Source organism: Galendromus occidentalis, unplaced genomic scaffold (assembly GCF_000255335.2).
Source record: "Galendromus occidentalis unplaced genomic scaffold, Mocc_1.1 scf7180000076357, whole genome shotgun sequence".
Lineage (NCBI taxonomy): Eukaryota > Metazoa > Arthropoda > Arachnida > Mesostigmata > Phytoseiidae > Galendromus > Galendromus occidentalis.
Genome location: NW_003804346.1, coordinates 273663 through 292219, shown reverse-complemented (window position 1 = coordinate 292219; position 18557 = coordinate 273663). Strand labels below are relative to the sequence as shown.

At 51.2% G+C, this 18557-nt stretch overlaps 1 protein-coding gene across 1 annotated transcript; it reads left to right on the top strand.

Moving 5' to 3' along the window:
* Nucleotides 1–3538: 3538 nt before the first annotated feature.
* LOC100901381 (probable Ras GTPase-activating protein) lies at nucleotides 3539–10392 on the top strand. Its single transcript, XM_029113152.1, is given in 5 exon segments — nucleotides 3539–3606; nucleotides 5804–5890; nucleotides 8060–8171; nucleotides 8348–8522; nucleotides 8525–10392. Coding segments are annotated over 5 exon segments (2310 nt in total).
* Nucleotides 10393–18557: the final 8165 nt, after the last annotated feature.

The window sequence follows — 18557 nt, the reverse complement described above, 5'->3', positions numbered from 1 at the left end:
CATCTGAGAGTAGCCGTATCTAAATGGTCGGGATCGAAGACCCCGGGGACGGAGTAAATCTTATTCGATACGATTCTAATGGAAGAATTCTGTTCGCCCGTCTGAGAGTGGGGATCGCCGGGGAAGACCGAGGAATTATGAAGCTGCAGTTCTTATTCTCGCTCTTATGTGTGATGCTTGTGCTTGTTGAAGGCCGGTAAGATATCCGTTCCTGGAGCATAATGTGTCTGAACTCCGTAGGCGGAGTATCGGGTTTCAAATCGAGTCTCAACGACGCCGCTCCTCTTGGGACCCTGGGTCCCCCGGCGGATCGTCCGGACTGTCACGTATTACGGCAGTGCGGATGTCGCGTTCAGCACTAGCGTAGAATATATGTATACTACTCTACGGAAACATCAGTGATTGACTCACTTTTACTCTCTGCGCAGGGAAAGCGATCTCGTGAGGGTCCCTTACGGGCCTCGTTCGCAATCCCTGCACTTGACGCGTGGCCTCGTATTTCGGAACGCGAGAAACCGCCGACTGCCTGCAGATATGGATCCGCGGATAGCAATACGGAAAGCTGCCGCATCTCCACGAATCAGGGCGAGGGCATATCCGAACACGAGGTAAGCTGTATTTCCGTCTCTCGGATCCACGAGTCAAATACTTATGTGGAGTACGAGTCGATTGACCTTCACCATCTGAGTACCGGGGCGTCACTCAGGAGTTTTCTGAGTGAGTCGCAAGCTAACAGATGTTCTTCACAGAATACCTTTGTGCGAGAACGACGGAGATGGGCTCGCTGATATTTGCGACGATAGGTCTGACTGGACTGACGATTCTCGGTCTTCCCGGGGTTATCGCCGAGGGTAGCGTCGGGTTCAGTGATGCGCGGGGATCGTCCATATTTCCTTTTGAGCACCTTCGGAAGGAATTTTAATATATGCTGTATTCATTGCGATGGTCAATCCTCATTTCTAAGCATGAGCTCTCAATGAGTTGTCGAAGCACGTGAACTCACTCAGAGACTTGAACAAACAAAAGATACCTATCGTTTCTGCATGACCTCTTTTCCAGTAGCCGAGAGAGCAAAATCTCTTCCGAGGCATCGTATTCTTTGATGTCCCCAAGAGCTCAAGGGTGGGAATGTCTCCCCTTCCTGCTGTATACGTCAATGCGTAGTGTATCCTGACCTGGCGTAGGGGATTGGGGCTGGGGGCCGAATTTCGTGCATGCCATGCACCTGAAGCTTGCGCTTTTGTGACCGCTATCGAAATTCGACATTCTCATCACGCTGCATTCGAAGTCTCGTCCTCTTCCTTCATGAGCGCAGAACTGCTTTGAGGAGATTCGTCTGCAGGTCGGAGAGCTCGACGGTCCTGAAGACTATGTATCTATGGAAAGTGGCGCTCTGGATGTCTCCATTGCGAATATTCCTATATTTGAAGCTCCCCCAGAAATTGCTCGCTCATTCGGCCGCTTTCCGAGACCATTTGCGATGTCGTCCGAGCTCACCGAGGGTCACGCCACTCGAATACAATACAAGTGATTTATTCGCAGGTTACCCGCAGTGGTTTGATATCTCTCGAACGATTGAGCTGATCGTCTTGTCTTGAAAATATATACAACTCAAGATGTGGTGGCGGTCTATCCGCTCCATTCCAAAGTATTTACTCGAATATGGATTGATTTTTTAGAAAACTCTCCACTGAACGTTCCCGCGAAGCGAAGAGTCACCGCTGCTCTTGATTGCGTCGCCCGATACCCGGGTGGTACATATACATCGTCTGACGATTTCTGCCTCGTTTCTGGCTGTTATGCATATTATTCAATAGCATCCGATACTTAGTAGATGTAGACCTCTCTCCACAGAGTACAGTGAGAACCGAGTTTTGGGAGATCATCCGCTCCTTTTCCATCTTGTTCTCAGTTATTTCCATTCTAGTCGAACCGCTCGACCTGTCGCTCTCAGCGGTCGGGGAGAACGGAGGGAACGATGACGATTCTCATGATTCCGGTGATTCTCGATCCAATGAGCTACCACGAAGTTCCCGAAAGCAGATTTGAGATCTCGGTGATTTCCGACCCGCGAAACCTCGCGAGAGCTCTTGGCTCCGATTTCCTGCAGCCTCTACTTCTCCTCCGCCTCGAGGTCGTAGGAAGAGTGATTCGACCTCAGTTGTTGACGCAGACTATAAGGGTCAGGTCGTTTCCTTCTCTTGAATTCCGACTCGATTGCTGTCTTTTGCTCGCCTCCGGTGCGAAGGTATCCGAGAGACGAAGTTTTTTCCCGCGAGAATCTAGGTAGATTCTCTTCTAGAACCCTGGTACCTCAAAAGCATCGTCCTGCAGTCTACGAGGCTACCCTCTCTTACATGGACGTGTCTGTCGGAGGGAAGTGACTAGAATCATGAAGATATCCTCCGTCTGCTTCCGGTCCCGTGCCTCATGGGTTTGAGGTGAAGCCCACCCGAACGACAGCCTCCCGGGGCCTGCTGATGCTTTCACGTCGTGATAATCGGTCCCGGAAACTCGGGTCAGGGACTGAAATTAGGGGATGGAATTCACATATCGTAAATATTCCGGCAGGAGGGCGGTCGCCGTTCGAGGGGCGGGCTTCGAAGGATAATTGAAATATGAGTAGATACCTAGGCAGTCCCTGATGAAGGAAAATCCCTCTGTAACGGGCGCTTCTGGAGGCAGGAATTCCGAGACCCGAGTTGAAAAGATTGCAGAACTTGTCTCGCGGCTCCAATCTGTCTGTGAGTTTCTGAATTCGAGATCGTATAGCTACTAGTATGAGTGCTCGTTCGATGGGCGGAAGAAACAGACGGGGAAACTTTCGAAAACGGGCAGTTTCCGCCCGATCGAAAAATAGACAGGCATGCCCTCCGATCAGAATATACTCTAATTGCATACTCAAGTGCCCTTCGCGATGTCTCAAACCTTGCTTTTTCGGCTCATCCCTCTGGGTGCCTGAACTCTGATGGAGGTCTGAGAGGCCTTGTGAGAATCGCATGTGGGGGATTGTTCCTCCCTTACCAGGACTCGGGCGGGGAGGCGCACCCATTCTCTCAGTTGTGCTCGGGAAATATGGAATATTCCGCGAACACTTGCAGAGATCGCTTACTCCCTGAGGTCGGTATGCTTCGGAAAAGTATACCGACTCGGAGAATAATGTACAATAGGTTTTTTGATTCTTCATCAGGAATTTCTTCCTCGAAATCCTCCAATGAATTCCTGAGGAATGGCACGTTCAATCAGGGAGCTGCACTATGCATATTGAAAAATCCCATTTGCCGGTAAGTTGGGGAAACAGAGAACTGTGGAACCGAGGAAGGCATGTAAACCTACACGCAATAAGGATGCGAGCTCAGAAACATCGTGGAATGACCCAGCTTTATTGGTAACTCATTAAAGTTAATAAAAGTCATTTAATAAAGTCATTTCATGGACCATGATGTCCGCAGGTCGTTCGGGGAAGGTATGACGAGGAGGCTGAGGGTTCTTCGATGGCTTCAGATCCAGGAGAGCTCCCGCTCTGTCGATTGACAGCATGATAGGAGGACGAATGTGCTCAATGGCTTCGGCGTTCTCAAGCGAGTCTTCATCGGCGATGTCGTGGTGAGTCATTCAGCCCTTGGCGGATCTTTCCTCTCATGGGAGCAGATCGAAAGCGACCGGCACGGTTTGAGATCCCGCGGCAACACCCTCGACGATCACTGGAGCTCAGACTCCCGGTGATTTCATCCAACGCTCTCCATGAAAATAAACATCCCGGGATGATGCCCTCCTTTTGATTTCCGTTTGAACTCTTCTGGCTCCAGGGAAGGAGGGTCCGCCGAATGCTGATGCTTTCCCACGGATTTGACGATGTATCCCTCGTCGAAGACCGGATCTGGGGGTCTTCTCGACTCCTTTCTAGTTTCTCTCTCAGCGAGCTTCCTCTTTGTGCCGGACGATGGCCCCATGAAATACTCTTGCCGTTTAATTCGAACGGCTAGGCGGCTCGCTTCAGGCTGTTGGCGGATCTCTCGACTTCCAGCATTTTCTCTAGGAGCCACCCTAGGATCTCGGTTATTTCCGACCCCGCGAGCTGCTCCGTGGTTTCTAGGATTCACCCTAGAATCTCTGGGATTCCCGATGCCTTGGGTCGCTCCGGTGTTTCTTGGAGCTACTCTAGGATCTCTGGGACTCCCAGCTCCTTGAGTTGCTCCAGTGTTTCTCGGAGCTGCTTTGGGATCTCGGGGATTCCCGATCCCTTGAGTCGCTCCGGTGTTCCTTGGAGCTACCCCGGGATTTCGGGAACTCCCGACCCCTTTGCTTGCTCCGGTGTTTCTTGGAGCTACTGTAGGACCTCTGGGACTCCCGACTCCTTGAGTTGCTCCAGTGTTTCTTGGAGCTACTTTGGAATCTCGGGGATTCCCGATCCCTTGAGTTGCTCCGTGGTTCCTGGGAGCAACCTCGCGAGGTGGGAGCTTCCGACGCCTGTCTTCGATTACCCTCTGGCTTGAAGCCGCGACGAAGATCGCCAAGAAGCAGAGACAGCTTATCGTCTTCATGCTCTCTTGCGGAGTCCTTCGCTGGTCCGGAATTCAGAGCTGGCCTCCTCAGGTTTCGGTCTGTCCTGGATGATAGAGAGCAAAATCTTAGCAATGTCGGATGTGAGCAAAGTGTACCACTAATTCGTATAACTCGTATACGGTACATGGGGGTTAAAGGGACCGCCGAGAGCCGCTGTCCCGGAATGTACAGGATTGGCGGAAAATCGATATCTAACCCTACTCACCGATCTGAAGTGATCGACTCCTGTCAAACTCCCGGCGGATGGATGCAAACCAAGATCCCGAAATCACAGCGTCCCACGGCAGCACAATCCTTGTCAACTTCGTGTGCCGGCCTCGGACTTCGTGCAAGCTCGCACAAGAAGTGACTAGAAGCAGATGATCCCACTCACAGTACTTCTTGAAGTCGAATGTCGCTGCACATCCACTTGTCCGCTTTTGTAAGGTCTCGAATTCCCTCTCCAGAAGTCGCTCCCCTCGACGCTTCATTCGAAGTTCCAGTGAAGTCCGAGAAGACTCCGAATGATTGGTGGCCGCCTTCGGCCCCCTACTTGATCTCATCCTGCTGTATTCCGCAGAACGAGAGGTCACCAGTAACGATGTCTTCTGCGGGTATACATACGGAGGGGCGCTCTCCGTCTGAACGATCATCAGGCTTATTCCTGGGAATCTCCGACCGCAACCTGACGGATAAGATGTAGCTCTTGCCCCGGGCAAGAGCGCATCCATCAATTATCTGAGCCATCAGAGCTTGACTTGCATGCGGGGATGCCGTTGCATCGAATGGGGTAACAGATGCCGGCACTTTGGAGACTGATGCTAGTGTTTCGGTGCATGCTCCTTCTGACGAATCCACTGATCTGTTGCTGCTGGTTTCCCGAGAACTTTGGTTCTCGGAGCCCATCCCCTGCTAGCGACCCGGAAGCGCGGCACTATCCGGGGCCGCGGGATGAGCCCCGCTTAGGGATCCGAGAATAAGAGAGATTTTTGGCGTGGATCGGAAATGATTCCTTGGCAGTTGGCAGCCGCCTGTGGAAAGAATGGACCCGACGAAAATGGTACCGATCTGATGGCGCCCAACCTCGTCCCGGAACTCAGAGCAGCGGTCGCACTCGCTGCTACAGATGCGGACACAACAGTTCATATAGCTGTAAGCGTTGCGTCGTTCTGGAGCCCTAACTCCGATCGGAAGTGATGATTATCTCTAATTCATTGCACTGGACAACCGAGGTTTCAGCGATACCTTTTTTCCGAAGGTCACCATCAGAACAGGTGGACCTACTCATGAAGCGATCCGGAGCGGGAACGTTCATACAAGTTCGGGACGGAATTCTCAGTCGGAGGTGACGAACATTCCACGCTCAGAATGATCCGTTCCCGCTCCAGCATTTGCCTCGACAACATCCTTCCAATCATGTTTGCGTGACAAAGGAGATACGACCTCATCCTGGAAAACTGGCCCATGCTTCAACGATGCTTCGAGGGACGATTCATGACGACGGCGCTCTTAACAGCGTCTCAAGCGGAGCTCTGGTGCGAGTGGTCTCAGGGGGATTTAGATTTGCCCCTTCCGAATTCGTCTCACGACAGGTATGTTCCAGCTCGATCAGGATGCGAGGATCGATATCTTCTGTCGCTCGTTCGAGTCACGGGAATGCAGATTTCATCTTTAGACTCACTACACAATCTCGAAGGTTGAGGAAGGAATGAGCAACTCAAAGGTCGAGCATTTAAAGTGCGATTCTCGACAGGTACTTCGAGGAAAAATTATGGAACTCGTCGGTGTTCGGAGCGCCGATAAATGCGGAGATCGCTCTCGGGGAGTACAGATCGCGCCCAGTTTCTCTGCGCGAAATTATCCTTGGCCTTGTATGCTCCGGAACTCTTGAGGCTCCCCCTCCTGAACCGATCAACCAAGTTCTGCCGCGAGTCTGCGGGCTCGCGAAAGAGGAGTTAACCGTAGAGCAGCTTCAGGATCTGGTTTCAAAAATTCGCACTTCGGAGTGTTCCAATCCGGGAACACTCGCCGCGAATGGCAAAGCTGTTGGTGTGCGCCCTGCGCCGCTCGCTGACGACTTCTCGGAGGCATTATGGTCCCTCAACATGGGTGCGACCCATGATCATCCGCGCCGAGTATCTGATTGAGATCGAAGCGGTAGCAATTTCGACCCGAAGCTGGGTCTAGCGGCCGTGCTCCCGGAGAGAATTCGGGATCCAGAGAATCCCTCTTGTGAATTACCCCATCCGTTCGGTTTTCCTTGCCAAATTTCGGAATTCGCGATAACTTCTTCGCTTGAAAAAATCTGGAAACTGTCGGTCGACGACCGTGCTCGTTGTGGAATTGACTCAGTGTACGTCTAATCATCTCCCGCCGCCGCGGTGTGGATATAGCCGTAGCTTCGATGATAAGCCGTACCACAAGGTCGTCTTCGAGGCCCTTCTCACTGAATCCGGCTCTTTTCAGTTCGCTCTCGAGCTTCCAGCTAAGAATATCACCATGAAAAACTTTTGAGAAGCAATTGTTCTAGGCTTCCTCTGGGCTCGAGATCCTTCTCCTCCGAGAAACTCGCGGAGTCCGAAAGAGAACCACAATTTGAATCAGGGCGATGGTACGGATAGGAGGAGCAGAAATATGAGAGGGAGACGTCTAGATTGTTAGACGGAGATTCCGGCTGTCCGGTTAGGTACATCTGCTGCTCAAAGCATGCTTAATTAGGCGGATACGATTTTTGGAGCGGGCGACAAATGGCTTTATGTTTCTAGTAATACTGCAGGTCATTGAGGACCGAAGAATTCAGATACGAGTATCAGACTTCGAATTGAATATGATGCTTGAATCCCCTATTCTCGAAACTCCACCACTGAATAATTGTGATAATCCGATGCCTATAAACGGAGATACAGCCCCACTAAAGCTCCCGGGAAAGATTTCGCTGCATGGAGGCCGCCACATTTTGAAGACCTTTCCACGTCAGTAGGAGGGGAGTTGAATGTATTTCATAGAACCGGGCCAATACGGGTGGAATAGGCTTTCCGTTCTCGATGCCCGCTTCTCGTCCCAATGTGCGCGCGGACCTTGTCTCTTTTCCGGGATGAAAATGTCCTCTCATGTCGCAACTCAACCTATCAGTCGTGAACGAACGAGGCACAGGCCGCTGGACGCGCATGAGCGATGTGTAACTCCCTCCCACATCAATCGATACCTCACACCCATTAATCGAAGAAACCTCGGACCCATCTCGAATGCAGACCCCAGCTCTCAACCACCCCGTCCACAACTTCCGTCCCGTCACTCGCTCTAACCCCAGTACTTTAGAATCACAAGAACCCCTCGGTAGAATCAATGAGATAGACAGGGGTGTTCTAACATGTAGATAATCTCTTAGGTCCCTTACTCAACCAATAGGTTCATGCGGACCTTCAATCTCAGAATAAAAACACTGGCCGTTACATTGCCCGAAATGCCTGTGAGTGCAATCCCTACTTCTCGTGCGGTCTGGACCTCTACTCAGATCAGCGCCAGCTCTGGGCTATATCACAACGTTTGAGATCACAAACTGTCCCGCTCTTACGGACTTCAGAAAGACATTCTACGCTTTTCGACTTCAAGTGCGTCTCCATTGGGTGAGTTACCAGTACTTCGCGAGTAAACGGCGAATGTCTTCCCGAAACAGATCACACGACACTTCCGACGCATTTCCGGCGAGACTTTGCGAAGGCCTATGATATCGTTTGAAGGCAACGTGAGCGACTCCACAGCTCCAATGATGTATCACTTTTTAACCACTGAGTTTGATCAGGTCACTGGAACTAAGATCGAACCGTTCCCGAGCGATCACGGGCTCACATTACGAAGATCATCTGGGTGGCCGAAACACTTTCACGGGCCCTACGATACTGTGGACTATTCCCTCCTGGAATCAGAACACCATTAAAATCCTTTCGACTTGGGGAGTCAGCTCAACTCAGGCAGTAATCTGGGGAAATGGATAAGTGGGTGAAGCATTCGGTCAATGCCTGCCTGCCCGGAGAGCAGAAGATGGACTCGTCGCCCTTGGAGCTCCAAACGAAGCCTCGGGTGGAAAACTTCCTTCAAGTGACGGTTTTCGAGGCCAAAGGAATTCCGAATAAGAAGAAATACGTCGCCGAATTGAACATCGGCGGAAAGCTCAGAGCTGAGACGTGCTCCAAGCAGAAGCTGGACATGTGTTTCTGGGGGGAAAGCTTCGAGTTCGATCACCTGCCGTCCACCAAAGAAACCTTGATCGTCAGTTTGTACCGAGAAGTGGACAAGAGGAAGAAGAGATCGCTTCTTGGTACGGTGCGGATTCCCCTAGAGGCCGTGACCAACACAATACCAAAGCCATCCGAGAGCTGGTATCCTCTCGAGCCGAATAACTCGACCATGGGTAGTAATCCCCCTCCGATGGCGATCCGAGTGAGGACAAAATTCCAATCGCTCGAAGTTTTCCCGATGGAGTGCTATGGAGACTTCCTCAAGTACCTCAAGAACGATTATCCCACCTTGTGTGAGTTACTCGAGCCTAGCGTATCCGTGAAAACGAAAGGAGAAGTCGCAACCGCTCTCGTACACATCATGCAGAAACAGGGCCTCGCTACAGAGTTCGTCACTGAGCTAGTCATGAACGACATACAAAAAATAGAGGACGACCAGCTCACATTCCGAGGCAACAGCGTTGCCACTAAAACCATGGAAGCTCACATGAAGCTCATCGGTGGCCAGTTCTACCTCCAAGAGACGCTGCGAGGCGTAACCGATCTACTTCTACTCAACTCAGACGACTGCGAGGTCGATCCCTCGAAGGTGTCGAGCCAGCAAACTCTGCGCCTACACCAACTGATGCTCAGGAAGCACGTAGATCTAGTTTGGCGAAGCATTCGGAGCTCGGCCGCGTACTTCCCCGCCGAACTGAAACTGGTCTTCGGCATCCTTAGGGACAGACTGCGCAGTCGCAAAGAGCTCTTTTACAATCTTCTGTCGGCGTCAATCTTCCTACGGTTCCTCTGCCCCGCTATCCTGTCGCCGTCCTTGTTCAAACTCTGCCAAGAATATCCGGGAGAACGCGTTTCCAGGAATCTGACACTCATCGCGAAGACGATCCAGACTCTCGCAAATTTCGCTCATTTCGGCGGAAAAGAGCGCTACATGGAATTCATGAACGATTTCATCGAGCAGGAAATGCAGAACATGCGAGACTTCCTTTCGGAAGTCTCTTCAGGAACGCCGATGGCTTCAGCTCAAGGACTTCTCTTCAACGATTCGCTTGTCGACTGTCCCAGGCATCTGGCTAAATTGCACGTTCTGCTCAAGGACTCATTTCCGGCCGTTGCCAAGAGCCAGGCCACCGAAACGAATGTCGAAAGGCTATTGCAAGCCCTCAATAGTGTACAGTTCCCTAAGGTCGAGTCGGTTTCATATGCCACACACCCGACGCCGCTCCTCTCCAACGGCTCCACTGAGAACAACAACTGCGGTGGAGTCAGCAGCCGTGACGCTCCAACTTCCTCGTGCGAAGATGCTGATCTCGATGTAAATTCTACTTCTGCTCAGAACAAAGTCGTGGCCAGCCCGGTTGGCGTGGCCCTAGCCGAACAGGGCGCCGGTGAGGGCCTCGAGGATCAAGTCTGTCTCCTGAAAGAAATTCTCGCCGACCTCAACGAGAAACTCACTCAGGCCGAGATGAAACTTGAGGCTCAGAAACGTCGCGCACAAGAAGGCGAAGAGCGCCTCAGAAGACAGAAGGAGGCGAAGATCCAAACGCAATGGAATCTCGTAAACTTATATCTGAAGGATGCTCAGAGAGCGCTCCACCAAACGAGCTAAGATTAATGCTATCCCATCCAACAACCTGGAAACCCATCGTTGAAATGAACGACAGTCAAGATGGTGAATCTCAGTCTCCATCTCAATCCGACCCCAAATCAATCGATACCTCACTCTCATCAATCGAAGAAACCTCGTACGCATCCCGCATCAGAACTCAGAATCCCAGCTTTCAACCACCCGGTCCACTCCTGCGCAAGAATCGCAAGATTCCCTAGGTATAATCAATTAGATAGACAGGGGTCTTCACACCTATATATACTAGATACCCCTCCGGTCCCGTACTTGACCGATAGCTCCATGAGGCCCTCCAATCTCAGAATAAAAAACACTGTCCGTCATAATACCCCGAAATCCCTGCGTGTGTATTTCCTTCTTCTCGCGTGGTCTGAACCTCTATCCTGATTACTACAGGAAATCGTGGGGGTGAGACTTAAGCAGGGGTCAGGGATTTCTACCCACTCGAGGTTGCCTCGCCACCATACATTCAGGGTAAACTTCCGCGGAAACGGAGACCAATGTTCCACATCGGAATTGCACTTCGAATTCAGCTCATGTCCCAAGGATGAAGGTGGCGAGGTGGTATCCGAATCCATATACGCCGGTATAGAACACGGTAGGATCGATGATACGGGAAGAAGACTGAACGGATCGAGCAAATCTGGCAATCGTTTGAGCGGAATCCTTGTCCTGCTATCGCGTGAAGTTGAAGTACGAATGTCATATGGAACCTTGGTATCCGCGAAAATACCTTCCGAAGAAATAGTGGGGAAGAAGCCTCGAGACATCTCCGCCGTTAGATAGATAGATAGATTTTGATCTTGATCGATCTCATGAAGATGTATTTCTCCAAATTCAAAAACACCAATAGATGTACCGGTGAGAGATTTTGAAGAAATTATTATCGTTTTGGCAAATGGAGGAAAGAAGAATTGTGCGCGTCAGGCTGACCTGGACCCGCGTGGTGGTCTAGTGTCTAGTGTTCAGGTGCCGGGTTCATTTCCCGAAGCCGGCCGATGTTTCTCGTTCGGAGATAGAGGTTCCCGATTCAGAAGTTAGGTAAGTCGGGATTGCACTATGGGGAAGCAATTCCGACAACGCTGATTTCCCACCCCGCCATCACTGTGGTGGCCACGAGAATTAATATGAGGCTGACCTCGAATGAGGAAAACGCCACTGGGAGGCGCGCTTTCACCGAAAGGATAGGATGGTCATAACGCTAGGATGCGCCAAGACGAGCGAGAAAGACTCGAATGGATGGCGGCTCCGTGGGCTGAGCTCACAATCACAGATCAAATTCTCGAAAACGGCATAGCGCCACTTTCTCCGATTAAAAGTGCGTTCATCGTTCTCGGCTTGACCTGAAGCCGCGAATCAGCAGAATTGATAAAGAGGTCAATCATCGATTTCCGCATCGAGTCTGTCAGGCTCGGATCGCAGAGCCGAACAGAAGGTAAAATTCCATGGAATTCCTAACGGAGCCTCGAATCTCATCCTTGAAGCGGGCGGAAATCTGGCAGGTTGCTGGGAAGACTTTCGGACCAAATATGATCCGGAACCCAGAGAGGTGTGCTCCGCAGGGCGGGGTGCTCTCCACTTCCTTGCGCCAGCGCGAGTCAGAACCAGCTGAAAGTCATTTCATCATCCTGTCGGGCTTCATGAGTACGGTCGTCGTCTCGCTATATCCCGGTACTTATTTGTGTATTTTATGATGATGATGATATGCGCCTTTATTGATGAAGGGCGGGGGGTGTAAGTAGGGCAGTATTCGTTTTTCGTAGGGTCACGGAGCGGGCAATACGCCAGGCGAATTGAGAATTGATAAGCGTCGTGCGGGCGAGGGCTTTTGGGTGAGCGGTGGTTCCGCTGCGCAGGTTGTTCGAGGTGAAGTCAAGAAAATGGTCGCGCAGGTCGAGTCGTTTGAGCAGTAGATATGATAGTCGGTCCTCTAGGTCGAATAGAACCTCGATGGGCTTCAGGGATATATCAAGGCTTCCACATGTCCAGTAGAGACGTTTTAGGAACCGACGACGAACAGTATCGAACATGTCCCGGTGCTTCTGAAGGTGGGGTCGCCTCACAAATGAACAGTACGTCAGCCGAGTCTCGATGAGCGATTTGTAGAGGTGGATGTATATCGAGGGGGCGGGGATTATGAAGGAGCGAAAAATGACTGTGGCTATGGTGGATTGGGTGAGGCTAACAACATGGGGTCTGGAGTTGAGATCAGCTGAGACGAGGATTGCGAGGTTTTTCGTGTAGTCTCTCGTGGGCAATTCGGATCCGTTCATCCAGTTACTGTAGGTGTCGGCACATGATTTGAGAACGACGCACTTCCCCGGAGGTAGTTACATCTGATTGTCGGTGCACCAGTCGCATACGGCTTGTACACAGGTCGGGATTGGTAGTGAGCGAAAAATCGAGTAGGGAACCGGAGGTGTGCGTGGGGGCTTCAACGAGCTAGACTAGATTGTTTCTGATGCAGCAGTTGTAGAAGTCTGCCTCGAGCCCTCGATGAGTGTCGAGGATCCAGGTATTCCGTCGATGCGCGGTAGATTGAAATAACTTAGTATGATGCAGGGGGCGTCGATGTCGCAGATCTCGTCAAGGACTGCACAGATATATTGTTGCCGTCTGCGCCTGACTTCTGTCGACCCGGAGTTCGAGACGTAGGAGCATAGTAGGCGGAAGGTTATACAGCGAAGGTGTAGGCTGAGAGCTCTATATTCATCGGAGACTGAGCATTGTATATCGGAGGTAGAGATCGAGGACTTGATGAGTACACAAACGACCCCTCCTCGTGAGGAGCGGTCTTGTCTGTGCACATTGTAGGCGCCCCTGAGGGATAGTTCCGCGGATTCGATGGAAGAATTGAACCATGCTTCAGTGAGGAGAACGAGGTCGGGCTTTATCGTACAGCAATGGTGCCTGAGGGCGTCGAGAGCGCCGGGTTTCAGTCCGGATCTGAATTTGGGTACGATGATCGAATGTGATGTTGAGGGAAGGGGGTATGGTGGCGGTGAAGTTTATGTTGGCTGGATTGCCTGGGGATGGAATAGATGGAGATGGATCACCGTGTTTACAGTCGCTTTGATCAGAATGAAGGCGTCCCACGAAGAGTTTCACGTAGACTTCCTTCTGCCAGAAAGACGGATTCAAGAGCCACATCGTCAACATAAAAAACGAAGGATCTGTAGGACGATTGTTTCATCCGCATTTTAATCACTGTCAGTGATCCCGTGATGTTGACTCACAGCTTGCGTCGATATTCTTCGGATTGAGTGCATTGACTAGGAAATCACTCAACTCGATGCAGTCAGCTTGCTCTCGAAGCTACTGTGGAATAAAAGTGAGTTTCTCGGTCTAGATGTCTGATTATCTGCGCGTGATTTTCATTCTATCCGTATCGCGGAGAGGCGCGAAATCCGGTCTCAGGCATATATTCGGGCCGCTCCAAGCAGCATCGGGAATAGATTCGTGAGAATAGGGCCTATAACGAATTAGATACAATGAAAGCTATATTAGCTCTATCCAATACGACCTGATGACGTCGACCTGATTGGAAGCTGGAACTTTCCAGGAAAGACTCTCAAGGGATTCGATATTCGCCGCTTCATCGGCTCCCGAATCCGACAGTGTTAGCGACACCTGCAGCCAGGAGAACCTGGGGAGGGAACTCGCGCTCGTTGAAGCGGGTACAGGTCGCGGTCATCTCCTGAAGATGTGTCACGCGCTTTTAAAAACCGAAACTCCGACCTCAGTTCAGAGGGATTTCAGTATCCTGCGTTCCATGCTCTTGATGACATTCCAATGCTTCGGCAAGCATTCGAGAGTGCATGGTAGACTCCAAGTTCTCATCTGCCAAGATCAGTTCACATCGCTGCGGAATCCGAATTGTTCAGAAATGCTGCCATGATCATGCTCCCCACCTTCTTTAATGAACGCAGCCTCTCAACAATCCCAATCCAGTCTTGCATATCCCTCGTACTCATGATATGCATATAACTTTGGCCTAATTTGACTTTAGTCCCGATCGACCGACAAGCCCCGCTTGTACTCAATCATAAACTGTGAGTGCTATCTCCTCGTGAGTCCGCGTCTGTGGTCTTTGTCCCTTGAATGGAAACAAGTATGAATGGAAATACAGGAATACCTCGCATAGTGCGGATTCCGATACTGCAGCCCGCACTATCCAAAGCCGCACCATGCGAGGCGGAGGGTCGGCACTATGGGAATCTGTCTGGCGGATTCTGATACTGCGGACACCCGGTTCCGAATAGTGCGGACTTTAAAACGGCGGGATAATTCGCGACGGAATGGGAATGTTTCTATAGACGCGCGAAGCGTCAAAAGAATAGTATGCGAAGGCCGGAAAATCTGTTGTTCCAAGCGGGTACGCGCTAATCGAATCCACAGTGTGTTGATCCCGATAGTGCGGACCCTCTGTCTTCAATAGTGCCGACTTGGATAGTGCGGGTACTTGAATAGTGCGGTCCCGAAATCCGCATTATGCGAGGTATTCCTGTACTCACAACATATGAAGGTGAGCGGGGAAGCCGCAGAGACCTGCACGCAAGTTGTGCATAGGTACCGTGTTTCTCATATCATAAGAACTCTCCGAGAATGAGCCCCCAGAACGATTTCTGAAGTTTACGGTCATATAGGCCCTACCCCGAAATTAAGCCCCTGGTAGCGAGAGTGGGAGACCACATGAACGCAAAGTCGTGAATGTGCACCTGCTTCGTTTACCCTCATTCCCGATGAGTTGTCTCGAAAGGGCGAAGAGCAGGTCTTTCCCGGAATCGAATTCGAATAGTTTGACTTGCAAGCGATATAACGTCATGAATCCCGCGCGCCGGAGTGATTCTGTCAATTTCAAGAAAACCATCGTCCGGTCTACACATTCCTTATTGCTTATTATCATGTTATTATGTTCGTTATTACTTGAAATGGATTCATGCACAATTCCTGTGCATCACCGCACTGCGTTGCCGTTTCCAAGCGAGCTTCCCGAGCATTCGCTGAGCGGGGAACTCAATTCCGAGTCTTCAATTTAGGTAGAGGTTATTATCTGTGACTGTCCCGATGATGACCCTGGTAGGGGTTCATCTCGTCCTCTATCCATTCCAAGACTTCGCGAATTTTCGATCACTTCGATTTTCGCGCAGTTGGTTTTGCCCCAATTGGTCCATTGGCCCAGTTGGTTTTGGCATACTTGGTTTTTGGTCTAGTTGGTTTCTGCCCAGATGTCCTGCACCGATGCCCGGTGAAACGCCTCCCAAGGGTCAAGTTATGGACTATGATGCAGGACTTAGTTTTGTTTGAGCCCCCTTCGATAATGTATGAGAGCTAGAGTCACTTGTGTCCTTTGTGGCGAAATTCGACTGCTGCCCGAGGGGCAGTCGGACTCGCCGGCCGGCTGCACATCACTGTCAACAGTCCTCGGCGAAGAGTCGCTTGTCTCCGACGATATGGAACATGCCCGGCGAAACGCCCTCTCAGAGTCACGTTATGATGCAGGACCTAAGGTCGCTTGAACCCTCACTGAAAATGCGTAAAAGTACTAAAGAGTCACTTGTCTCCCCCCTTGAGTTCAACTGTCCCCTGAAGAGAGTCGCTTGTCTCCGACAGTACCTATGGAAGATGTCTGGTGAAACGGCTCCTGAGGGGTCACGTGATGATGCACGGAGTGCGACAAAACGGCGCGGCCAAAACGGCGCGGTATTCCGGGCACCGAGTCTATGAGGGATTTTTATGGAAGGGGCGCGACAATAGTGCGGAGCCTATCCAGTTGGGTGCCGATCGAAGCAGTATCACGATATTGAGTCGGGTTAGGTTAGTTCCCCGGGCGAGCGAAGCGAGCACATCCGGAAGCTACGAAAGGCGAGCGCAAGCGAGCATATTCGAAGCAATGACATTGTGAGGCGGCCTAAACCTGAGTCTGGGGCGCGTAATTTAGTCGGTTTAGGTCAGCAGGCCCCAACGGCAGCGAAACTAAGGTTTAGAGCCGAACCACGCCCGGAAGGCAGCGCCACGGAAACTTTGGGCGCCATTGTGGGCTGCGCCGTTGAGGGCCTGCTAACCCAAACCGACTCGATATAGTGGAACTGCTCGGGAAGCGTCAAACTGATTGTGCAGCACACTGTGGTGTTGCCTCTTCCAGGGAAATCCTTCATAGATTCAGTGCCGAGAACTCCGAGCCGTTATGGGCTGCGCCGTTCACGCGAAACTCGTAACACCGAAGGCTCGTTATACACGTGACTTCTCCACGCAAACAGGGGTTCCTTATATCCGGGACTTTACTCCTTACGGATTCGTGAGGGTAGCCATTCGATAACATGGGAAAGTCTTGTATCTCATCAATTGTATTCGAGGATTGGCGACGATGTCATCGGATAAAAATGCAGAGCCTGGAATCTCGTTTTTCCTGCTGATGATGATGACGATCTCAAACGTCAGCGAATCATCGAAAGTCTTCGCGGTCTCTCTGTTCCCAACGAGTCGAGAAGAGTCATCTCAAGTTTGACTGTCTTTTACGAACAAGCAAAAACTACCAAGGAAGTCGGAAAAGCACGAAGGGCCTACTGGAGGCGTACTACTATGCGTCAGTGGGAACCTACGAAGCCACGAAAGCTTCAGATCTCGCCTACGTGTTGGAAGATACTCCGTCGTCGGTGACCACCCTACATGAGGGCTCCTAAGGGAGCGAGGCCCTTCGTGTGGTCAGAAAGTTCAGGCGGCTCAAGCTCGTCGGAGGAACCCAACCTACCACACCGTTCTTCCAAAATTATGGAGACTCAGCATCGAAGAAAAACCAGATTGGACAAATTGTTGAAGTTGGTTCTCCCGAGGAACACCGACCCAAACGGAGCAATCAACGACTTGATGCGACAAGACGGCGGCACTGCGTTACTTGCCCTGAGCGGCTTGAGTTCAATTAGAGCAGGGGTTTGAAACCCGTGGCCCTCGGGCCACATGTGGCCCGCGAGGTCTTTCTCTGTGGCCCACCACTATTACTCCACATAAGCGAAGCCGACCAATTCGAATGAGTGCTCGGAAACTGACTGAGATCGGTAGAATAAATCCCTCCGTAAGACTGAATAAACGGGTTTTCCCTCGATCCCCGGAGGCTTGAAAAGCATTCTTCCATAGACGATAGGCATATATCCGTTTAAACGGAAGTGAATTTTTACACAGGCCCGCGGGCACCTGTGGCGCTCGAATGCGGCTTGCCAAAAATTTCAGTCTGACACCCCTGCATTAGAGCCTCCATTACCGGGCAGACAAGGGTGACGGAAAGGCTCGGAGACTTGGTTTGGGTCGCAGACCCGCTTTCGCGGACCTCGAAAGCGAAGTGTTCGAGTGGGTTCTACACCGACGATCCCTGAACCTCGTTGTGAAGCGATCTGGAGATCAGTTCAAGGCCTCCGACCGTTGGCTTGATGGTTTCCTAAACCGAAATGAGCTTTCTCTGAGACGTGCCACGACATTGTTCAAACTCGAGGACACCGAGATCTCCCGAAGAGCGCTCGCGTACAAAACCTTTGTCGATGCTGTTGACTTCTCTGAATACCACTTCCGCGACATAATTTGCATGGACGAAACAGCGGTCTACTTGGGTGACGGATCTCAACAGACCATCGAAAGAAGAGGAGCTTCATCCATCTACGTCCCATCGACTGGCTACGAAACGGCGAGGGTGACTCGTATCCTCGCGATTCGTTCGGATGGCACAAAAGTGCCCTCGCTCATCATTGCAAAGGCAAAAAAGAGAAACGCTCGAAACGTCGGAGCCTCGCTGCCATTCTTTCTTGCAGACTTTTGGTATTCGAAGTTTTGGATAGCGCAAAGAGGGGCCTATGATCGGCATTGAGAATGAAGTGTCTCTCCCTTACAAACTTTTTCAAGCGCTCCACTGTAGTTTCGCTGAGATTTCGTCAGCGACTTCGACATCTTAAGAATGGCTTTTCCATTACCATCGATATACCGCTGGAGGAGGACTCCTCAGATACCACGTTGGCTGGCATCCGCAGCGGTATTAAACTTTTGGCGTGGGTCGTAATGTGTCTGAAGAAGAGGACCGGTGAGGAATACTCTGGTTCTCTCAAATAACTTTCATGTAGATCGTATCCCATCCCACATTGAGGAGCACTGCATTACACATG